The sequence below is a fragment of the Phymastichus coffea genome, unplaced genomic scaffold (genome assembly GCF_024137745.1).
Source record: "Phymastichus coffea isolate CEN01 unplaced genomic scaffold, Cenicafe_Pcof_1.1 PCOF00023, whole genome shotgun sequence".
NCBI classification, from domain to species: Eukaryota; Metazoa; Arthropoda; class Insecta; order Hymenoptera; family Eulophidae; genus Phymastichus; species Phymastichus coffea.
In genome coordinates this window covers 3,003,547-3,020,433 of record NW_026706834.1, presented here as the reverse complement: position 1 = coordinate 3,020,433, position 16,887 = coordinate 3,003,547, and the positions used below count along the sequence as shown (strand labels likewise).

The window sequence follows — 16,887 nt, the reverse complement described above, 5'->3', positions numbered from 1 at the left end:
TTGTAAAAATGCACTAATTAATTTACAAATTAACGTACCAATAATCCAAGAAATATTATAGGTTTTAATCTCGTAAAAAAGCTTTTGTACGCATTACTGAGCATATGAAACGTTCATGAAAGTACCTACCTTACCGGCATTTACAGAACTTGAAATATTGCAGAATCAAAGTTAGATTAAAAACAAAAACTTTTTTTAGGGTGTAGATATATGTCCAAGAATTACTCAGTTCAAATTTCACACAATTCTATAGAGTGGTTCTTTCAAAATTTGATCAAGCAGCACCAAATCTTAATTTCTTCGAGGTGTTATCAGGGGCGTTTCATATCTCCTTAAGGGAATTTTAATTCAGGATTATTTAAACCCCTAGCATTGCGTTAAGCACTTCCATTTTTTATTATTATTCGTTAAAATTGAAAGAAATTCAATGTGAAAATTCGATAAGAAATCTGCTTTATGTAATATTTATAATGTATATCTAATATATATCCATTGTGACGGTAAACGTCAAATTAGCGCTAATAATATAACCTAATTGCTGCCTGCGGAGGCAGCACCTACCGGGGAGACGAAAAACGTAACGAAAGAATTCGGCACGCGAGCAGACGGAACGCGCGCGATTGAAATTGAACCAGTGAAGCTTTGACCATCAACGAGTTCGCCGGTGTGTACGAGACCAGCTGTCACTTCCCGAGTTATCGGAGCAGAATTCCGTTCGTAGAGCACCAAGACCTGAGTTCCAGAGATCGTCGCAGCCGAGGTGCCGTGCAGCTCACAAGGGCGAAGGCTTGAACCAGCAGACAAAGGCGCCGTGCGCGGTGATAACGCTAGTGCGTGCGTGAGATTTCGCCATCGAGGGCGAAGCCACGTGCTTTTAAGTTCGCGACTCGCGACACAAACAAACAATAGACCTTTTCCGAGTGCGACTTATTGGTGTCATCTTCGAGCGTCCGCAAAACAAAGGTAAGCTGGCCAGCTTAATCTTGCGATCGTGGTTGCATGTATAACAATTAATTTCTCGTGTTCGAAGCGTGCATGCAATAGCTCTGTTAACAAAGAGCAGCGAGCGTCCCGACACTGTGTGTTCTCGATGAGCGAGCGCTGATGTCAACATAAACTCGCGGGCCGATCCAGTGTAATATTTGATAGACAATAAAAGATTCTGTTCGTGTTATTAACAAGTGCTTTCGACTCGCTTATTCCATATTGCTTCCACTCATTTTCTTAGATTAGTAGATCTATTGGTTGACTGACACCTGTTTCCCCATGCTCTCCGGATTATGTATTAAGCATAGATGATTACATTCGCCCTTCAAGAAACTCGCGCGAATAAAAATAATTAAACGGTAAGAAACCCCGTTACACCATATACTAGATAATATTAAAGTAAACATTAAATAAAGTACTGTACGTTTATCAATTATTTTATTTCGTGTTCTTCCATAATTATATAAAATATAGCACTTTTAATAATTTTTCAAATTTTACTTATATATTCAGTAAATAATTTATTTATAGTATATCTAGTTGTGTTATATAATTTTAAATATTTTTTATAATAATTCTAAAAGTAATTAGATAGTATTTTATAAAATAATTCTTGTGAAATGGATATAATCTTTTAAAATTATTTCAGTGAATCAATTCTGTATTAATTTTACGCCAGCTTTTTATTACTTAAGTATCATTTTGAAAATTAATTTTGAAACAATTCAAAACATTCTTACTGTAATGATTTCAAAATTATTATGATAATATTTCATAAAATAATTCTTCTAAAATGCATGTAATATTTGAAAATTATTTCAGTGAATCAATTCTGTATTAATTTTATGTCCGCTGTTTATTTCTTCAATATTAATTTTAAACATTAATTTTGAAACAATTCAAAATATTCTAACTGTAATAATTTTAAAACTATTACGTTAATATTTAAATTAAATCAGTAATTTTCTGACTAATAAATTTGTATTCTTATTAAAAAAAAAAATTTTATTTCTTTACTATATTTTATTCTTCACAGATTTCAAATTCAACAAACTACTTTAAGTAGCATCTATTTTTAATTTTTTTTTTCTAACTGATCACTGATATAATTCAAGAAAGGAAAGCCTTAACAGTTTTCTTGCAACAATTTTATCCCTCCGGGGCCTCCAAAATTTGTATGTGACGTCGGGGTCACTCTCAGGTACGCTTCGAGTAAGCGTAAACTCAGGGTTGCTCTGATTTGGCTATCGTGTAACACATAAGCCGGGACGAGCAATATTGTTGCGTTGAGAAAACTGTATGCTAGCGCGGAATGTAATAACCAAATGTTATTACGAAACACACCAGACTCACGCTTAATGTGTTCTTAAGGAACTTTAATGGAAATTCACCAGACTCACGCTTAATGAATTTCCAAAAAAACGGATTGCTTAAAGAAAGAAAAGGATAGCCAGATATAAGGTTTTACTTACTTTTATTTTATTTAATTATTTGTTATTATGGCTGCGCTATCTCTGCTCTTTGACCTTTTTCTCTCTCTTTCTCTCTATTCTGGATGTAGTTGGGTGACTTCTTGATTGAATTTTTAACTTGGGCCCTTTTCTCCAGAGATAGCTCTTGGAGTGCCACTTTTAAGAGCAAGAGTAACGCTATAGTTTATAATTACTTCTACAAAATCGTACTAAACTTAGTTAATTTTAACGATACATAGAGATTATTACAATAACTTAATTACTAAAAAAATCCAAACCTTCTATGATTTATTATAAAATACATTATTGTACTAATATAAAATTATTTATTGGTTATTTGGTGACTAAAAAGATGAGCATTATAATAACTTACAAAAATCATGAAAATCTATTTAATATTACGGATATTTTCTTAAAATTCGGTGGGAAAAAAAAAAGATAAATTGCTTTTTATGAGCCCCTTCCATTATCAGCGCGATAACGCTTCACGATGTATACACGATAATCGTAGGCTCCTGTCAACACATGCGCGTGAGACAAATCAGGATAGAGCGTTGATTGTAAGGCTGAGTACGCAGGCTCGGGCCACTATCAAAGTTTAAACATTTTATTTCGAACGCGTTTTCATCGTGGGAAATCAGGAAGGTTCCCACTCCGTTCGTCATATTTAATAATTGAATTGACCAAAAAAAAACTAAGTTACGGCTAGCCGTCACATCGATATACTTTATTTATACTTTATCATCCGAGTAATTAGCTGTTTTTGTGGATGTAGGAATTTAATAACACACGTTAACTTAGAACTTTGTATATTAACTTGTTTTATTAAATTTTAAAGGGTAAAAGTTACAATATAATTATTTTTAGTTAGTACAATTTAAGAAAAGTTGAAAATATATTTTTTTCTTAAAAAATAAGTGATTTTCCTGTAAAATGTATCAATTATAATTTCATCAAATATATCAATTATAATTTCACCAAAATCATTGTATTCAAATTCTACAGGGGTACTAATTAATTTTGTGTATTATTTTATGATATAAATTAAGAAGTCATTTATAATTTTTTTTCTTTCATAATCGCACATTTTTTTGTTGGAAGATAGAGTTTCCGCCGTGCATGCTCAGTAATACGTTAATTTCAATTGTGAAATTAACTTATGAAATTCTATTCTTTCTCTATTTTTAGGGGGGTGGGTCCAAATTCTAGAAAAACAGTTTTTGGGTGGAACAAATTATAATGGAACTAGTGGTATTTTTTTTTAATATCAATCATTTTTCTGCCAGGAGTATAAGTTTTCCGAGATATCGTTCTTTTGGCTTTTTTTCGAAATTTATATGGATATGAATTCCTAAAAGGCAGTTTTTGGGCGGTATAAATTAAGATGAAGCAAATGGTGTATATTTTTTTTCTGAGGAAATCATTCATTTTTTGGCCAGGGTCATCTCGACATGCTCATTTCAGTAAAGTCTATAGAAGCAAACAGCCCACCCCTCCCTCTAACATGCAATATTATAATCATGACTAATTAATAAATCAGGAGTCGAAACACAAAACATTAGTGTAGAAAAATTACTCGTGATTTTTACTAACGTATGCAACTATTAATTTATATAAATATAACGTTTTTACACCGCGCAGAAACGTTTTATCAAGAGCTAGGAGTTAGCAAATTTACAATTTTTTTTGTTAATTAAAATGAAATTGCTCGGAGTCAATAAATAGTTTTCTTATCCTTGTTAATCACGAGCAATTTTTCAATAATTTTTTCGAAACGATTTTCAAAAATTTTCCGCTGAGTTTCTTTACCTCAGTTAAAGAGCTGTACTGATAGAAATGGCTTATATTATATCTAACCTTGCTTACCCCAGCCAGCAAAGTGTAATGGACAGTGAAAAAAAAATACCATTCGAAATATCTCTAATTGAACTCTCCAAAAATGCTCATTATTTTAATTCAAACCCTTCACTTGTCCCACAAAAAATTAAAAACTATGATAATTTTTTCATTTTTTGCAACTGCGATATCTTTAGTAATACTTAATATTTTTGCAAAGAAACAAGGCGAAAATTTGAACCCTTGCTCGATTTAATTGCACTCCTCTTACTTTTTCAAAATTATTAATATATATGTTAAAAACAACAATCTAATTTTATTGTATGTTCTTTCCAAATAACCCAATAAACCATCCATTTGGAAAGAACATATAATAAAATTAGATTGTTGTTTTTGACATATATATTAATAATTTTAAAAAGTAAGGAGTTCAATTAAAATAATGAGCATTTTTGGAGGGTTAAATTAGAGATATTTCGAATGGTATTTTTTTGTTTCACTGTCCATTACACTTTGCTGACTAGGGTAAGGGGGGTTTATATCAAGGAGTAATAGAGAAGGAGACACAACTTATATGGGTGCCGAACCAAAAATTCAGCCAGCTTGAATGAGTAGAATCGTCAGGTCCACTCAATGGAATAATGACCCCCCCCCCCCCCCAGTAGCGTCATATCCATCAAACGAGTGCCGTCTACACCTTGCAGGCAGCCGATTTTATCTACTGATTGCTTCGTGTCTTTATTTTTTAAAATCCAAATTGTACTTAAAACTTGATAATTAAGTAACGCAAGCGATGTATGATAATCTTATCACAATTGCTAAGAACTGTAATAAGTTCAAACACACTAATGTAAGCTTAAACACAAACTCCCCAGGATCCAACAGTTTAAATATTCCTTTCATACAGTATAGAGTGATGTTGACGCGATAGTCGAAATGGTACCATTACTACTTCGAATCAGTAAGGATATTGGTTCGAAACTCGTCAACCATTGTTTTTTTTTTCTTCGATCATTTTTTAAACATTGTTCTTGATTCTATTAATTAATGTATATATTAAAATATGTTTCATGGTTATTTGTTTTTTTGCAATCTCGAATCGGATTAATTATATCAGTCATCGACCGACCTTTTACCGAATATCATAAATAATAATCACTGATTTAATTAAATCTAGCACGTGTCAATTGTGTATTAATACCGCTTATGAGACATAATAACCAAATGTCAAGTTCAAAAAAAAAAAAAAAACGACTAAGAAAATGAGTCTTTTATATGATAGAAATGCTTCATTTGAATGCAATCGTTGAAGCTTTCACTTATCCAGCAATAAATTAATATTTTATTGTTGGAGACGTTTTATTATTCGAGTGATCGAGATCAGTAATTTTTTAAACTAAAATTATCGAGATACTTTGATAAATGTATATTTGAAATTACGTTTGGAAAATAATGTTTTTTTTTATTTGAAAAGAAACAAAATAAATTTTGATAGTACATGAAATAAAGAACAAAAACTTTACTTGTGATTGAATTATTCCTAAATATGTAGTACACATTTTATTTTTATATAAATGAAAAGGAATAAAAATTTTATTGCACATTGTTTATCTATATCATATGTAAAAAAGTTGACGAGTTTCGAACAAACATCTTTGCTAATTCGAAGCAGTAATGGTACCATTTCGGCTATCGTGTCGACATCACTGTATAATGTATAAAAGGAATATTCAAGCTGGTAGACCCTGGAAAGCTTGTGTTTAGGCATACGTATGTGTATTTGGACTTATTACAGTGCTTAGCAAATGTGATGAGATTATCATATATTACTCGTATATCGCTTTCGGCACTCAATAATCAAGTTGTAAATACAACTTGGAGTCATAAAAAGTAGACACCGAGTAATCAGTAGATAAAATCGGCTGCCTGCAGGGTACGGACAGTGCTCGCTAGATAGATCTGATGCTACTTAAGGGTGGCTATTTCATCAAGTGAACTTGGCGATTTTGCTCGTTTAAGCTAGTTCATTTCCTATACATGGAGTTGTGTTTCCTTCTCTATTACTCCCTGGCTTATATTTTCATCAACCAATAATTTTAACTACCCCCAGATCAGCCCCACAAAATAGTTAAAATTAAAATAAAATAATTTTCAATAGTGTCAAAATTGCTCGGTTTGCTATTTTGGCCAAATAATTTGCTTGCATTACATTTTTCAACCAAAAAATATCAAAGTGGTTTTCTTACGCAAACTTTAAACGATAATATCTTGCCGAAATATCAATATTTGTTCGATCCTAAATTCTTCAAAAGTTGCTTACTATCGGAAGAAATTTTCCCCGTTATAAATTTGAAAAGTACATTATTTTTTATAAAGAAATTTAAATAATGTATTTCGTATCGTAAGCAATTTAAACAATCGTCTTGCGCATGCGTTAACTTATGGAGTTGACTGTGACTGCTCATTAATATACGTATATTATTTAAATTTTTTTATAAAAAATAATCTACTTTACAAATATATTATAACAGAGCAAATTTCTTATAATAGCGAGCAATTTTGAAGATCTTAGAATTAAACACATATTGATATTTCGGCAAAACATTATCGTTTAAAGTTGGCGTAAAAAAGAAATACTTTCATATTTTTTTTTTTTCAAAAATCTGAAAAACCTGACGTGATGGAACAATTTTAAGGCCAGATTTGGATTTAGTACACCAAAATCCTTGAAGAATACTAAAGCTCGCTTATGATACAAAAAATGACCTATTATTGGTATACTAGTGAATTGGTTTTCTTATTTTTACTGCTGACGCACAGTTATTCTATAATTTCCCGCTGAGTTCCTTCATTCCTTACGCCTACCCCTTTTTATATCAGGAACTAAAAACTGATAATGTGGATACGTACTAGTTTGTCCAATGCTTTTTTTCATTAACATTCATACAATTTCAATGTCGTAATTACAATCAAACATTCAACAACAGTTTTTTTAGTTTTTATCTTCAATAATAGAAATATTTATTTAGTAATTAATTTCATAAGTTGGATTGATCAAAACTGAGATTGTTCATTTTGTCAAAAAGAACTGTCAACACAAACATTTACATTAAATAAAAATTCTGGTTTTAGAAGTATGTAATAAAAAATGGATGTCTTAACACATTATGGCGGCTAGTTCAGGATATCGGACATTGTTGCGTTTACGTTCTTTGAGACGTAGTCATATATTTGATAAAACATTATTTTTCTCTTTTCTCACTTAAAATTACTTATTTTAATCGGGTACCTGTCCCGCTTTTAAACGGTAATGTGCGGAACGAGTTCTAGAACCTTCCCCGCTTATAAGTGGCAATCCTCGCAACGGGTACAAATAACTGCTCCGCTCATAATGTGTTAATTAATATAAAAATTATTTTGTTGCTTTGAAAAGTAATAGAACTGTTTCTTGTTTCATTCTGTACTACACTTTCCGATTTGTCGTATAATACGCTCAAAAGCACATTCACTCAGAAATTAATATCACAAAAGATTATAATGTTCAATTTGCTTTGGAAAAAGAAATCTTATAAAAAATATTACTTATTATTTACTTTACAGTCTAATATGGTTATTTATAAAAAAACTGCACGAGTTTTAGGCAACTTGAATGTAGCTATACTAGCAATAATCAAGGTTGTTGCAGTTAACAATGCAGGGGCTATTACAGACGTACCAACAAGTGTTTGGTAAGTTGCTGTTCCTATCAACCCTGACATTCGAATACTAGCTGTCATCAAACCAAATCCAGTACATCTGTAATAAGATCTATATATTAGAATATTGTCAATAAAGAAAAACGTATCGCTATAATATAACAAATTAGATAATATATCCCTTGTATATAAAATATTAAATCTGCATTTATTTATACCTTAAATGTGTAGGATAATACTCAACAGTGATCAAAGTCAAAGCTGTCCAAGCAACAGTAAATATTGCAATAAAACTGCCTTCAAAGCCAAGAATGATAGTGCTATTTGTACTGACCAACAGTAAACAGATTGCAGTCACAGAAGAGAAAAATAATGATGCACCTATAATAACCGAATACATTATATGATTAACCAATTATTTTGTATATTTTTATTGCTTTTTCGATTTTTATAAGAGTTATTTTTTATATATATCTAAGAGCAAATACTTGCGTTGTATGCATGACATATTTTTTCGGTAACAACTTCAAGGGAAATTGTATTTTAAATAAGACAATATTAAACAAAAAAAAAGGAAAAAGCCGACCTCAAAATTTATGGATGTTCTGCAACTATTTTGCAAAATTATGCTTTGATTAAGTCAATAATGAAATGAGACCACATCGGTGGCATAGCCTTTTCAATGAGCCCAACCCATTGAAATCATTTCAACCATTCCAGGTATGTGCATACATAAAAAAAATAGATTAAATACAGAACTCTCTCCTTTTGAAAGTTAATAAACATTTCTTATTTCATAAATAGTATCTTTAAAATATTATTTTCCAAATTGAATCTATTAAATTTCTTGATGTTCTTATGTTAAAGAGAATAACTAACCAATCATTTTTGGCCTTTCAAATATAGTTAATGCTAATCCAGCAATTGCAGCTGCAGGTATAAACACTAATTGAGCTACCAGATGTCCATGTAGTGCTTCCTCAATGTAGATGTTATAATCTAAATCAAGAGTAGGACATGCACCACTTAAACTTAGTTCTGTATTATTCTCTAGCTTACATCTAGTAAAAACTTGTGCAGAAAGATCTGTATCAATAAACCTAATTTAATGGAAAATAAATCATTAAATTTTATTTGTTATGTTATGAAGGATAACATTTAATTTTATTATTTTCTCCTAATCGATAGGAAAAATTATATCATTTTAAAAAAATACTTAACACATTAAAAAACTAGAAAACAAACTTACTTAGAATCAATAATTACACTGTCGGTAAAGTGCGTCCTACTAGATTTTATACTACTAAATTCCACTGAATGAAATGTGCAATTGTCAAAGATTATATGGCTGAATATTATTTTAGAAAATCTGCAACATATCGTAATTCACGTTGTAAGTCTTAAAATTATAGATATAAAATTCAAGTCGACAAAATTGATTCAATTAGTTGCTACATTAACCACAGTTTATTTAACTGAAGAATTATTGTCTAAACTTATATATTCATGTAATATACTTTTTTTGTTAAGACATGATGTTTTGAATTTAATTTGATAATAAATCAAAGTTTCATTTAATAATTTAATTTTTACCTGCAGCTTAGAAATTTTGAATTTTTGTATTGACAATTTTCTAATGACCCACTGAATGTTTTATTGACGTAATTTTGACCAATCAGCTTTTTTGTATGAGCTTTATATTCCATGGATCTTAACAGTTTTAAATATTCAGGACACCACAACATCAATCCATAAAGTCTGTAAAAAGTTGAAATAATATCAAAATTACATCTTAAATAACTTTTTGAGTAAATATAAGAATTTATTTTTGAGAGCACACCCAAATGCTGCAGCTGACCAAATGACTAGAAGAACAACTGTTACTTTGAAGTAGGGTATAGAAAATAATTCAAGAAATGAACTCCCAAACTACAATATGTAAATATACTATTAGCAATATATTAAGCATACTCAATGCTAGTTTTTTAAAGAAAATAGATTAAACATCAATACCATTTCTATAGAATATATAATATCTGCCATAACACTTAAATTATGATTACTGGCTGAAGATGAAGAAGCCAATCCACGAGGTCTTTTATTTGGAAGCTCTAATTCAGAGAGGGGATATTGTGCTTCTACAGCATTTCTTTGTGTATTGTTTTTATTATATATCCTCTAGAACATAATAGGAAGGATTCATTGGCTAGTAATTAAAAAAAAAAATTTAAGGGTAGTGAGCATAAGAGGTAGATATATACCTGATACACCATCATAGCTTCAACGTCATGACCAGCTTCAACAAGATAACGTGGACTCTCTGGTAAAAATATTAGGCCAACAGTAGCACAGAGTGCAGGAATACAGCATAGCAATAAAAAACGATGCCAAGCACTAAAGTGCTCTTTGTTTTCTAATACAACCATCTCACCGGTTGATGGAACTACTGCCCAAGCAAGTAAAACTGCATAAACACCTCCCAAAGCACCAGTTCCAACTAGTAGACCAATCCATTTGCTACGACTAGAGCACGGACAACATTCTGCTAAATATGCATATGATAAAGGTAGTGATCCACCAACCCTGCCAAAAAAGTTTAATTAATTGTTACCTTGATTAAAATGAATATGCAACATTTATACTATCTCAGTTTACAAGCCATTCTCACCCAACTGCTGAGCAAAATCTAGCAGTCATAAAAGTTCCATAAGTAGGCATAAAAGTAGCAACTCCACTGAATAAAGCATGTACAGACATAGCAGATATTAATGATCTTCTTCGCCCTAATCTGTCACCTAATCCTCCCCAGCAAAGTCCTCCAAAAGCAAGACCCATTAGAGTAATATTGCCTTATAAAAATTTGAAGCTTTAAACAATTGATTTACTTTTTTAAGATAAATTAAAAATTATAAATCTACCAAGCCATCCTTTCTCGTTATCTTCGATGCACAATTCAACTTCAGCACTAGGAAGGATATAGGGCACAACAAAAAATTCAACTGTATCTGCAGCAAGGCATATTCCAATGTAAAGTACTGCCAAGGTCTGAAAGTATCCCACTCCAGCCTATATATAAATATTTTTAGTTTTTCATTATTTAAAATAAATCTACAAAATGATAGTATGAATTACATTAAACATTAACGGGAAATTTCATAAGAAATAGTAGAATTTCCTCTCTCTCTTAATTAGTTGAACATATAAACACAAAAAAAAATTAATAAAGATGTCATGGTTAAAAATAAATGTATACAACATAGAACAACAATTATTACCAAATAACAATCTATCAAATACAGATAATTGAAATATTTTATTGAAACTCTATCCTATTAATCTATTAGATAGGCATACTAAGAAAATTCTGCAATTCTTGATAACACCACAAGAGACTAAACTTAGAATAGTGATTGTAAAGGTTTGTTTGAAAGTGCGTTGTTTAGAAATGACCACAAAGTTTGAAAGTGAGATAAAAGTTGAAAACTGCGATTTGGTTATTAATTTCGAAACAGTATTGTAATTATTGTCTATAATAATTAAAGAAAATGGATAAGTTAAAACAGAATGAGAATCCCGAATGCGGAAAACGAACACAAAATATGCACTTGTTTAATGGCTTCTTCGTGAAAATTAACGAGAAGACTAAGGTCATGCGTGACTGCAGCTTCGTGAACGAGTTCTGAAAGTTCGGGTACTGGCTGTTGCTCGGACAATGGTTGTTGATGCTGCATTTCCTCGGAATAGAGGGGCAGCCTACTGCCTGTAAAACGTCGTTGCTGTCGTTGTTGCTTTTGGGTCGAGAAAAAAGCGTCCGTCTCGTTGCCCACCAGACAGACTTTCTTCCTCAGACTCCGATCAGAGATTAGTAGGGAGATTGCTGACGGAAATGCTTCCTAGTGCACCCGACCGAATTTACTGACTCGAACGCCCCGTGGTGATCAGAGCACCGAAGCTGAAGCACAATTCCATTCAGGACGGGAGAGGTCTTAAAAGTTAGCACCCAAAAATTGAAATATTGAACAAATCTATAAATTAATTTCACCATTCAATTAGGCGGTTTTTAATTAATCACATACGTTTGTGCGTCGATTATGCTCATTTTCTTTATGTGAAAAACAGATAAAATTAATTATAGGTGCTTGCGCTAGCACCCAAATTTGATTCTCCAAATATAGTAGTTTATATCGTGAAAATAATTTTTCACAATATACCAATCGTTAGTGCGTCTCACGCATTATTGGTACCCAATATAAAATTATTAAAAAGTTTATCATTTAATTAATTAAAATAAAATAATACTCTTGCGTATTTAAAAAGGTTATTATGACATTGTTTCGCGCATGCGCCTCGAATGGAACATTGTTGCTCATTCGGAGACTCAATGCCATCTATTAAACTGAAGTAAACTAAATTCAACGGTTTACTCGCTCAGTCGGGTTCGATTTGGGGGAATAAGGAGCGCATGTGCCGTAAAAGACGCCATGTGCATCTAAAAAAGATTCGACTAACGAGTTTTTAAAGGGCGTGCCATTGTCTGATAGGAATCTATCAGAGATTCCAAAACGTAAAAAGATGCGATAATTAATCTCTCTCTTGATTATTTTGGCACTGGTCTTGCGGATCAGAATACACTCTATCCATCTCGTGAAGATATCCATGAAGATGAGTAAGTGTTCGTTTCTTTGAGGCGATCTCGGAAAGGGGCCCATCGTATCACCACAGACGATTTCTCATGGACGGGAAACAACGTGTTTTCCCACCAGTCCACCAGGGGCTCATTGTTCGACTTTAATTTGCTGGCACACTTGTCAGTTACGTACAAAGTATGCAGTATCTTTGTAGACACTTGACCAGTAATAACGTAGCACCACCCTCTGGTGAGTTGTGTATCGGCCTAAATAGCCGGCTGTGGGTTCCTCATGACATTACATGAGAACCTACTCGCGCTGTTCTCTTAGAACAATGAGCTTCCAATCGTCGGCATCTCCCATGAGATCGTCGATCATAGGGTCGGGTCGATACAAATACAAACGACCGTCAACAATCTTCCAGTAAGGGTGTGCTTTTGGATCCCGTCCAACCTGCAGAAACTTACGCCGATACCAAGGGTCCTTTATATCTTTAGCAACAGTGAAAGACGCTAGCGAAGCTATTACGTTTTCATCTGTCTCGTCCATACGAGAAAGCGCATCGGGCACGACATTATCCTCGCCCTTGCGATGTACGATGTTGAAATCGTATGCCTGAAAGCGCAAAGACCATCGGCCTAACTTACTATTGGAGCTCCGTAGATTTTGGAGCCACACATAGCTGTGGTGATCAGTCACCACTGTGAAGTGATATCCCTCGATGTATGGCCGGAATTTTTCTATTGACCAAATAACTGCAAGGCATTTACGTTCGGTCACCGATAGTCGGCGTTCTGTAGGCGTGAGAATGCGACTAGCAAAACACAGGACGCGGTCCCCTTCTTCTGTCTTCTGAAGTAAGACACTGCTGAGGCCCGTATCATTGGCATCAACTCAAGAATGAACGGCGCAGAGAAGTCAGGTCTTGCTAAGACAGGGGCTGCAGCAAGAAGTGCTTTTATCTGTGTGAAAGCAGTATAGTGCTCTTCCGTCCATACTTGGTGTCTTTTTTCGTGAGAGACGTAAGAGGCGCAGCCAGTGTAGCAAAATCCTGCAAGAATTTGCGGTACCACGAGTCCATACCAAGAAAACGTCGCAATCGTTGTAGATTTCTGGCGCCGGGTACTCTAAAATTGGTCGCACTCTTTTAGGGTCTGGCCGGCAACCGTCACGATTAACTAACACGCCAAGATAACGAATTTTGGACATACAAATCTTGGACTTTTTCCTATTGATGGTAAGGCCCGCTTCGTTAATTCTTTCCAGAATAATCGTGAGCCATTTTACGTGAGTAGTATAGCAATGTATGTTCCAGCACACCTGTGGGGGGTCCCCGGTGTGCTGAAACATACGTATGTTCCAGCACACCTGCGGAGGGTCCGTAACCCTTTGACCCCACCGGGCTTAACCTTTGGCCCCCCTGGCTTAACCCTTTCATGTTAATAATAATTATTATTGTTAACAATTCACAGTGCGCTTGAACGGTCGTTAAACACGAGGTGAAAACCACATTGAATTTTCTTCTTGTAATTGATTCTAGAGCATGTATAGACCCTATTTCCGAAAGAAATAAAAAAATCCGCTTAGCCGTTTTTTTTGATTATTTTATTCTTGAAAAAATTGATACTTTGAAATAACATTCAAAATTATTTAATAAAATATTTATTGACAGTAATCACAATAAATCACAGTAACATTGTGAAGGTATAACCATGTATACAAATATAACAAATTATCAAAATATGTGTACATAATATATAGTTACTTAACATATAAACACTGCAGCATAAACTATATATGTTGACTATTAAATTCTTGAACTGCTCTGAGTAAATTTTTAGCATAATTTTCATGAGTTTTATTCAATTTATACTTTTCCCAAGTCTTTGCAAAATCAGAATGAATTGACTCAATGGATTGTTCACTAAAAAAACCAAGACTTTTCTCACTTTTATCACAAAAATATTTTAAATGAAAGAATACAGCATGCACTTTAGGTGTGATGCTTATATTTAAATCTATATAACTTTCCTTAAACTTTTCAATATAAGTACTGTAATTTGGGTCGAGATTCATACCGAAACAAGAATTCACAACATTGCAAAAATCATCAAAACATCTCACATACTTCAAACAATCAATGCTGGCTAAAGAGCGCAAGATATCTGTTTTGTTAAATAGAGTTTTGCAAGCATTGCCGGCAAAACTTGCGTTCCCATTAAAAAAGTCTTTAGAAACGTTGCACTGTTTTGCCCAATCTAAGCTTATTTTTTCAAATGATAATGACATATTTTGAAACAAATGATTTACAACGCCTAACATGAGATGGAGTTCGGGTGGTGGAATAATGTCAATGAGTTCTTGTCTTCTATCATCAGAAATGATTGGCAAATGAACACAATTCTTGAATTTTTTCGCATCGTTTAACTTACTACCACGTTCTACCCATTTTCTATAATTGTCTATGCACTCACCAATTGTTCTGTACTGTTCGATTGAACTCAAATCTTTTTTTTCTGCTGTACACCAAGTACACGGAAATATACTGGCATGATTCATTATTCCCACAAGAATGTTCGCTAGTTTCAAGTCAGTAGCAATAGTAGAGTTGGAGAAACTTTTTATTTTTAACGTTCACCACAATAACTCAACGTTCTCATAATTTTCTTGAGACGCATCTGCTAAGCCAATCAAAAACAATTTTTTTACACCTGAATCTTTCATATTTTCCGATAAATTAACATCTGTGAAGAATTGTCTTTTTTTATTTTTTATTTTTGTATCACTATCACTTAATGATTGCAACGACAGACACACTTTAAGAAATCCTCCTCCACCATCTATCCCAAATTTTAAATGAAATTGTTTGTCTAATTTTCTGTACAATTGAATCTGCTCAATTAATTTACCTACATCGTTACAAATAATCACGTTTTGTGAATTTATTTCTCTCTCACCCTTTTTTGCTGTCAACAAGTTCACTTTTTTAATTTCAAAGAAATCATCAAGTCTATGGTTATAAGTTTTTAATTTCTTCAATAAATTAGGTTCAATGATCTTCCTATTTCTAGTTGAATAACGAATTTCTGAAGCTATTTTTTGCTATTTTCTGCGTAGATAAACCGTTATTGGATGCAATGGTAGACATATCTTTCGCCGATATTTGCTCATATTTACGTTTCTTGCTAGCAAGAAATAGCATGCTATTTACAATAGCAACTCTCACAGGCTTACCATGCTTTTGAGTCAATTTCACATCACCCGAAGAAGGAGAGGTAATGTTTCGTGATACGACATTTTTCAATAAACTACTTGTTAACTGTTCTTTTTGGCGTGTTGTTAAATTTTCACTAATAAACTTGTCAACATTGTCGTAACTACTTGCTGCAGTACACTTGTGAGGGTGACCTTGCGATAAATTACTTAAACACTTAGCGCATTTTTTCACAATGTTTTTGGATTTGACTAATTTCTTTTTTCTCGTAAAATTGTACTGACTGACATCACTTACTTTTTCACACAAAGTACAGCCACAATTTTTGTCGGAACTAGATCTAGTAATAGGCTTCGGATATGTCCACTTTGAAAAGTCAGGTAATTGAAATTCTTTAACTGAATAATTACTTTTATATAGTCGATAAATATTAATTCGACAAGTTTCACAAACAACATTTGGTAGTCGAGTGTCTTGATTATTATAACCGGTAACTTTACGAACTTTTTGTTCAAGTTCACCATTTATTATTATTAACTTAGGTTTTTTCTTTAAGCAGAGTAAACATAAACTTTTACGACAATCTGCATGAGTTCGTTTGTGAGTTTTGAACGGTTTAGACATTTTTCAATATTTGAGTAGTCCATCGATAATATATAAGGCGCGTTTTCGCACGTTTGCTACCTTCGATTGATAATCACGGACTGATCAAAAATCCAACTACATTTGTAAACACTCTGCTCGGTCGTGTTTATAGACTCATGCCAGTACATGTGATGTTATGATAGTACTATTGTAGTATAAGGTATTTATTACAGAATATATATATACATATATATAAATGAACATATACTCTCTAATAAGTATATTACATATTTTATATATATACATTTTATAGATGTATAAGAACTTACTATGAATTATTAACATAAATAAACTATTTTTTAAATAATTTTGAATGTTATTTCAAAGTATCAATTTTTTCAAGAATAAAAAAATGAAAAAAAAAAACGGCTAATCGGATTTTTTAATTTCTTTCGGAAATAGGGTCTATA

General features: G+C 32.6%; 1 protein-coding gene across 3 annotated transcripts; it reads right to left on the bottom strand.

The window, feature by feature from the left end:
* Positions 1-3,133: 3,133 nt before the first annotated feature.
* Positions 3,134-11,814, bottom strand: LOC131675473 (synaptic vesicle glycoprotein 2B-like). 3 transcript variants are annotated; one of them, XM_058954464.1, is made up of 12 exons: positions 11,596-11,814; positions 10,909-11,056; positions 10,659-10,839; positions 10,422-10,573; positions 10,252-10,310; positions 10,004-10,168; positions 9,831-9,919; positions 9,584-9,748; positions 9,240-9,359; positions 8,870-9,090; positions 8,209-8,371; positions 3,134-8,090 (listed from the first exon to the last, which is right to left on the bottom strand). In XM_058954464.1, exons 1-12 carry the CDS (start codon positions 11,719-11,721, stop codon positions 7,910-7,912), a joined length of 1,770 nt encoding a protein of 589 aa, XP_058810447.1. In that variant the 5' UTR covers positions 11,722-11,814; the 3' UTR covers positions 3,134-7,909. The 3 variants fall into 3 exon arrangements, with proteins under 3 accessions (XP_058810447.1, XP_058810448.1, XP_058810445.1); XM_058954465.1 differs by adding an exon at positions 11,123-11,173 and having other exon boundaries at positions 10,252-10,573; positions 11,596-11,709; XM_058954462.1 differs by having other exon boundaries at positions 10,252-10,573.
* Positions 11,815-16,887: the final 5,073 nt, after the last annotated feature.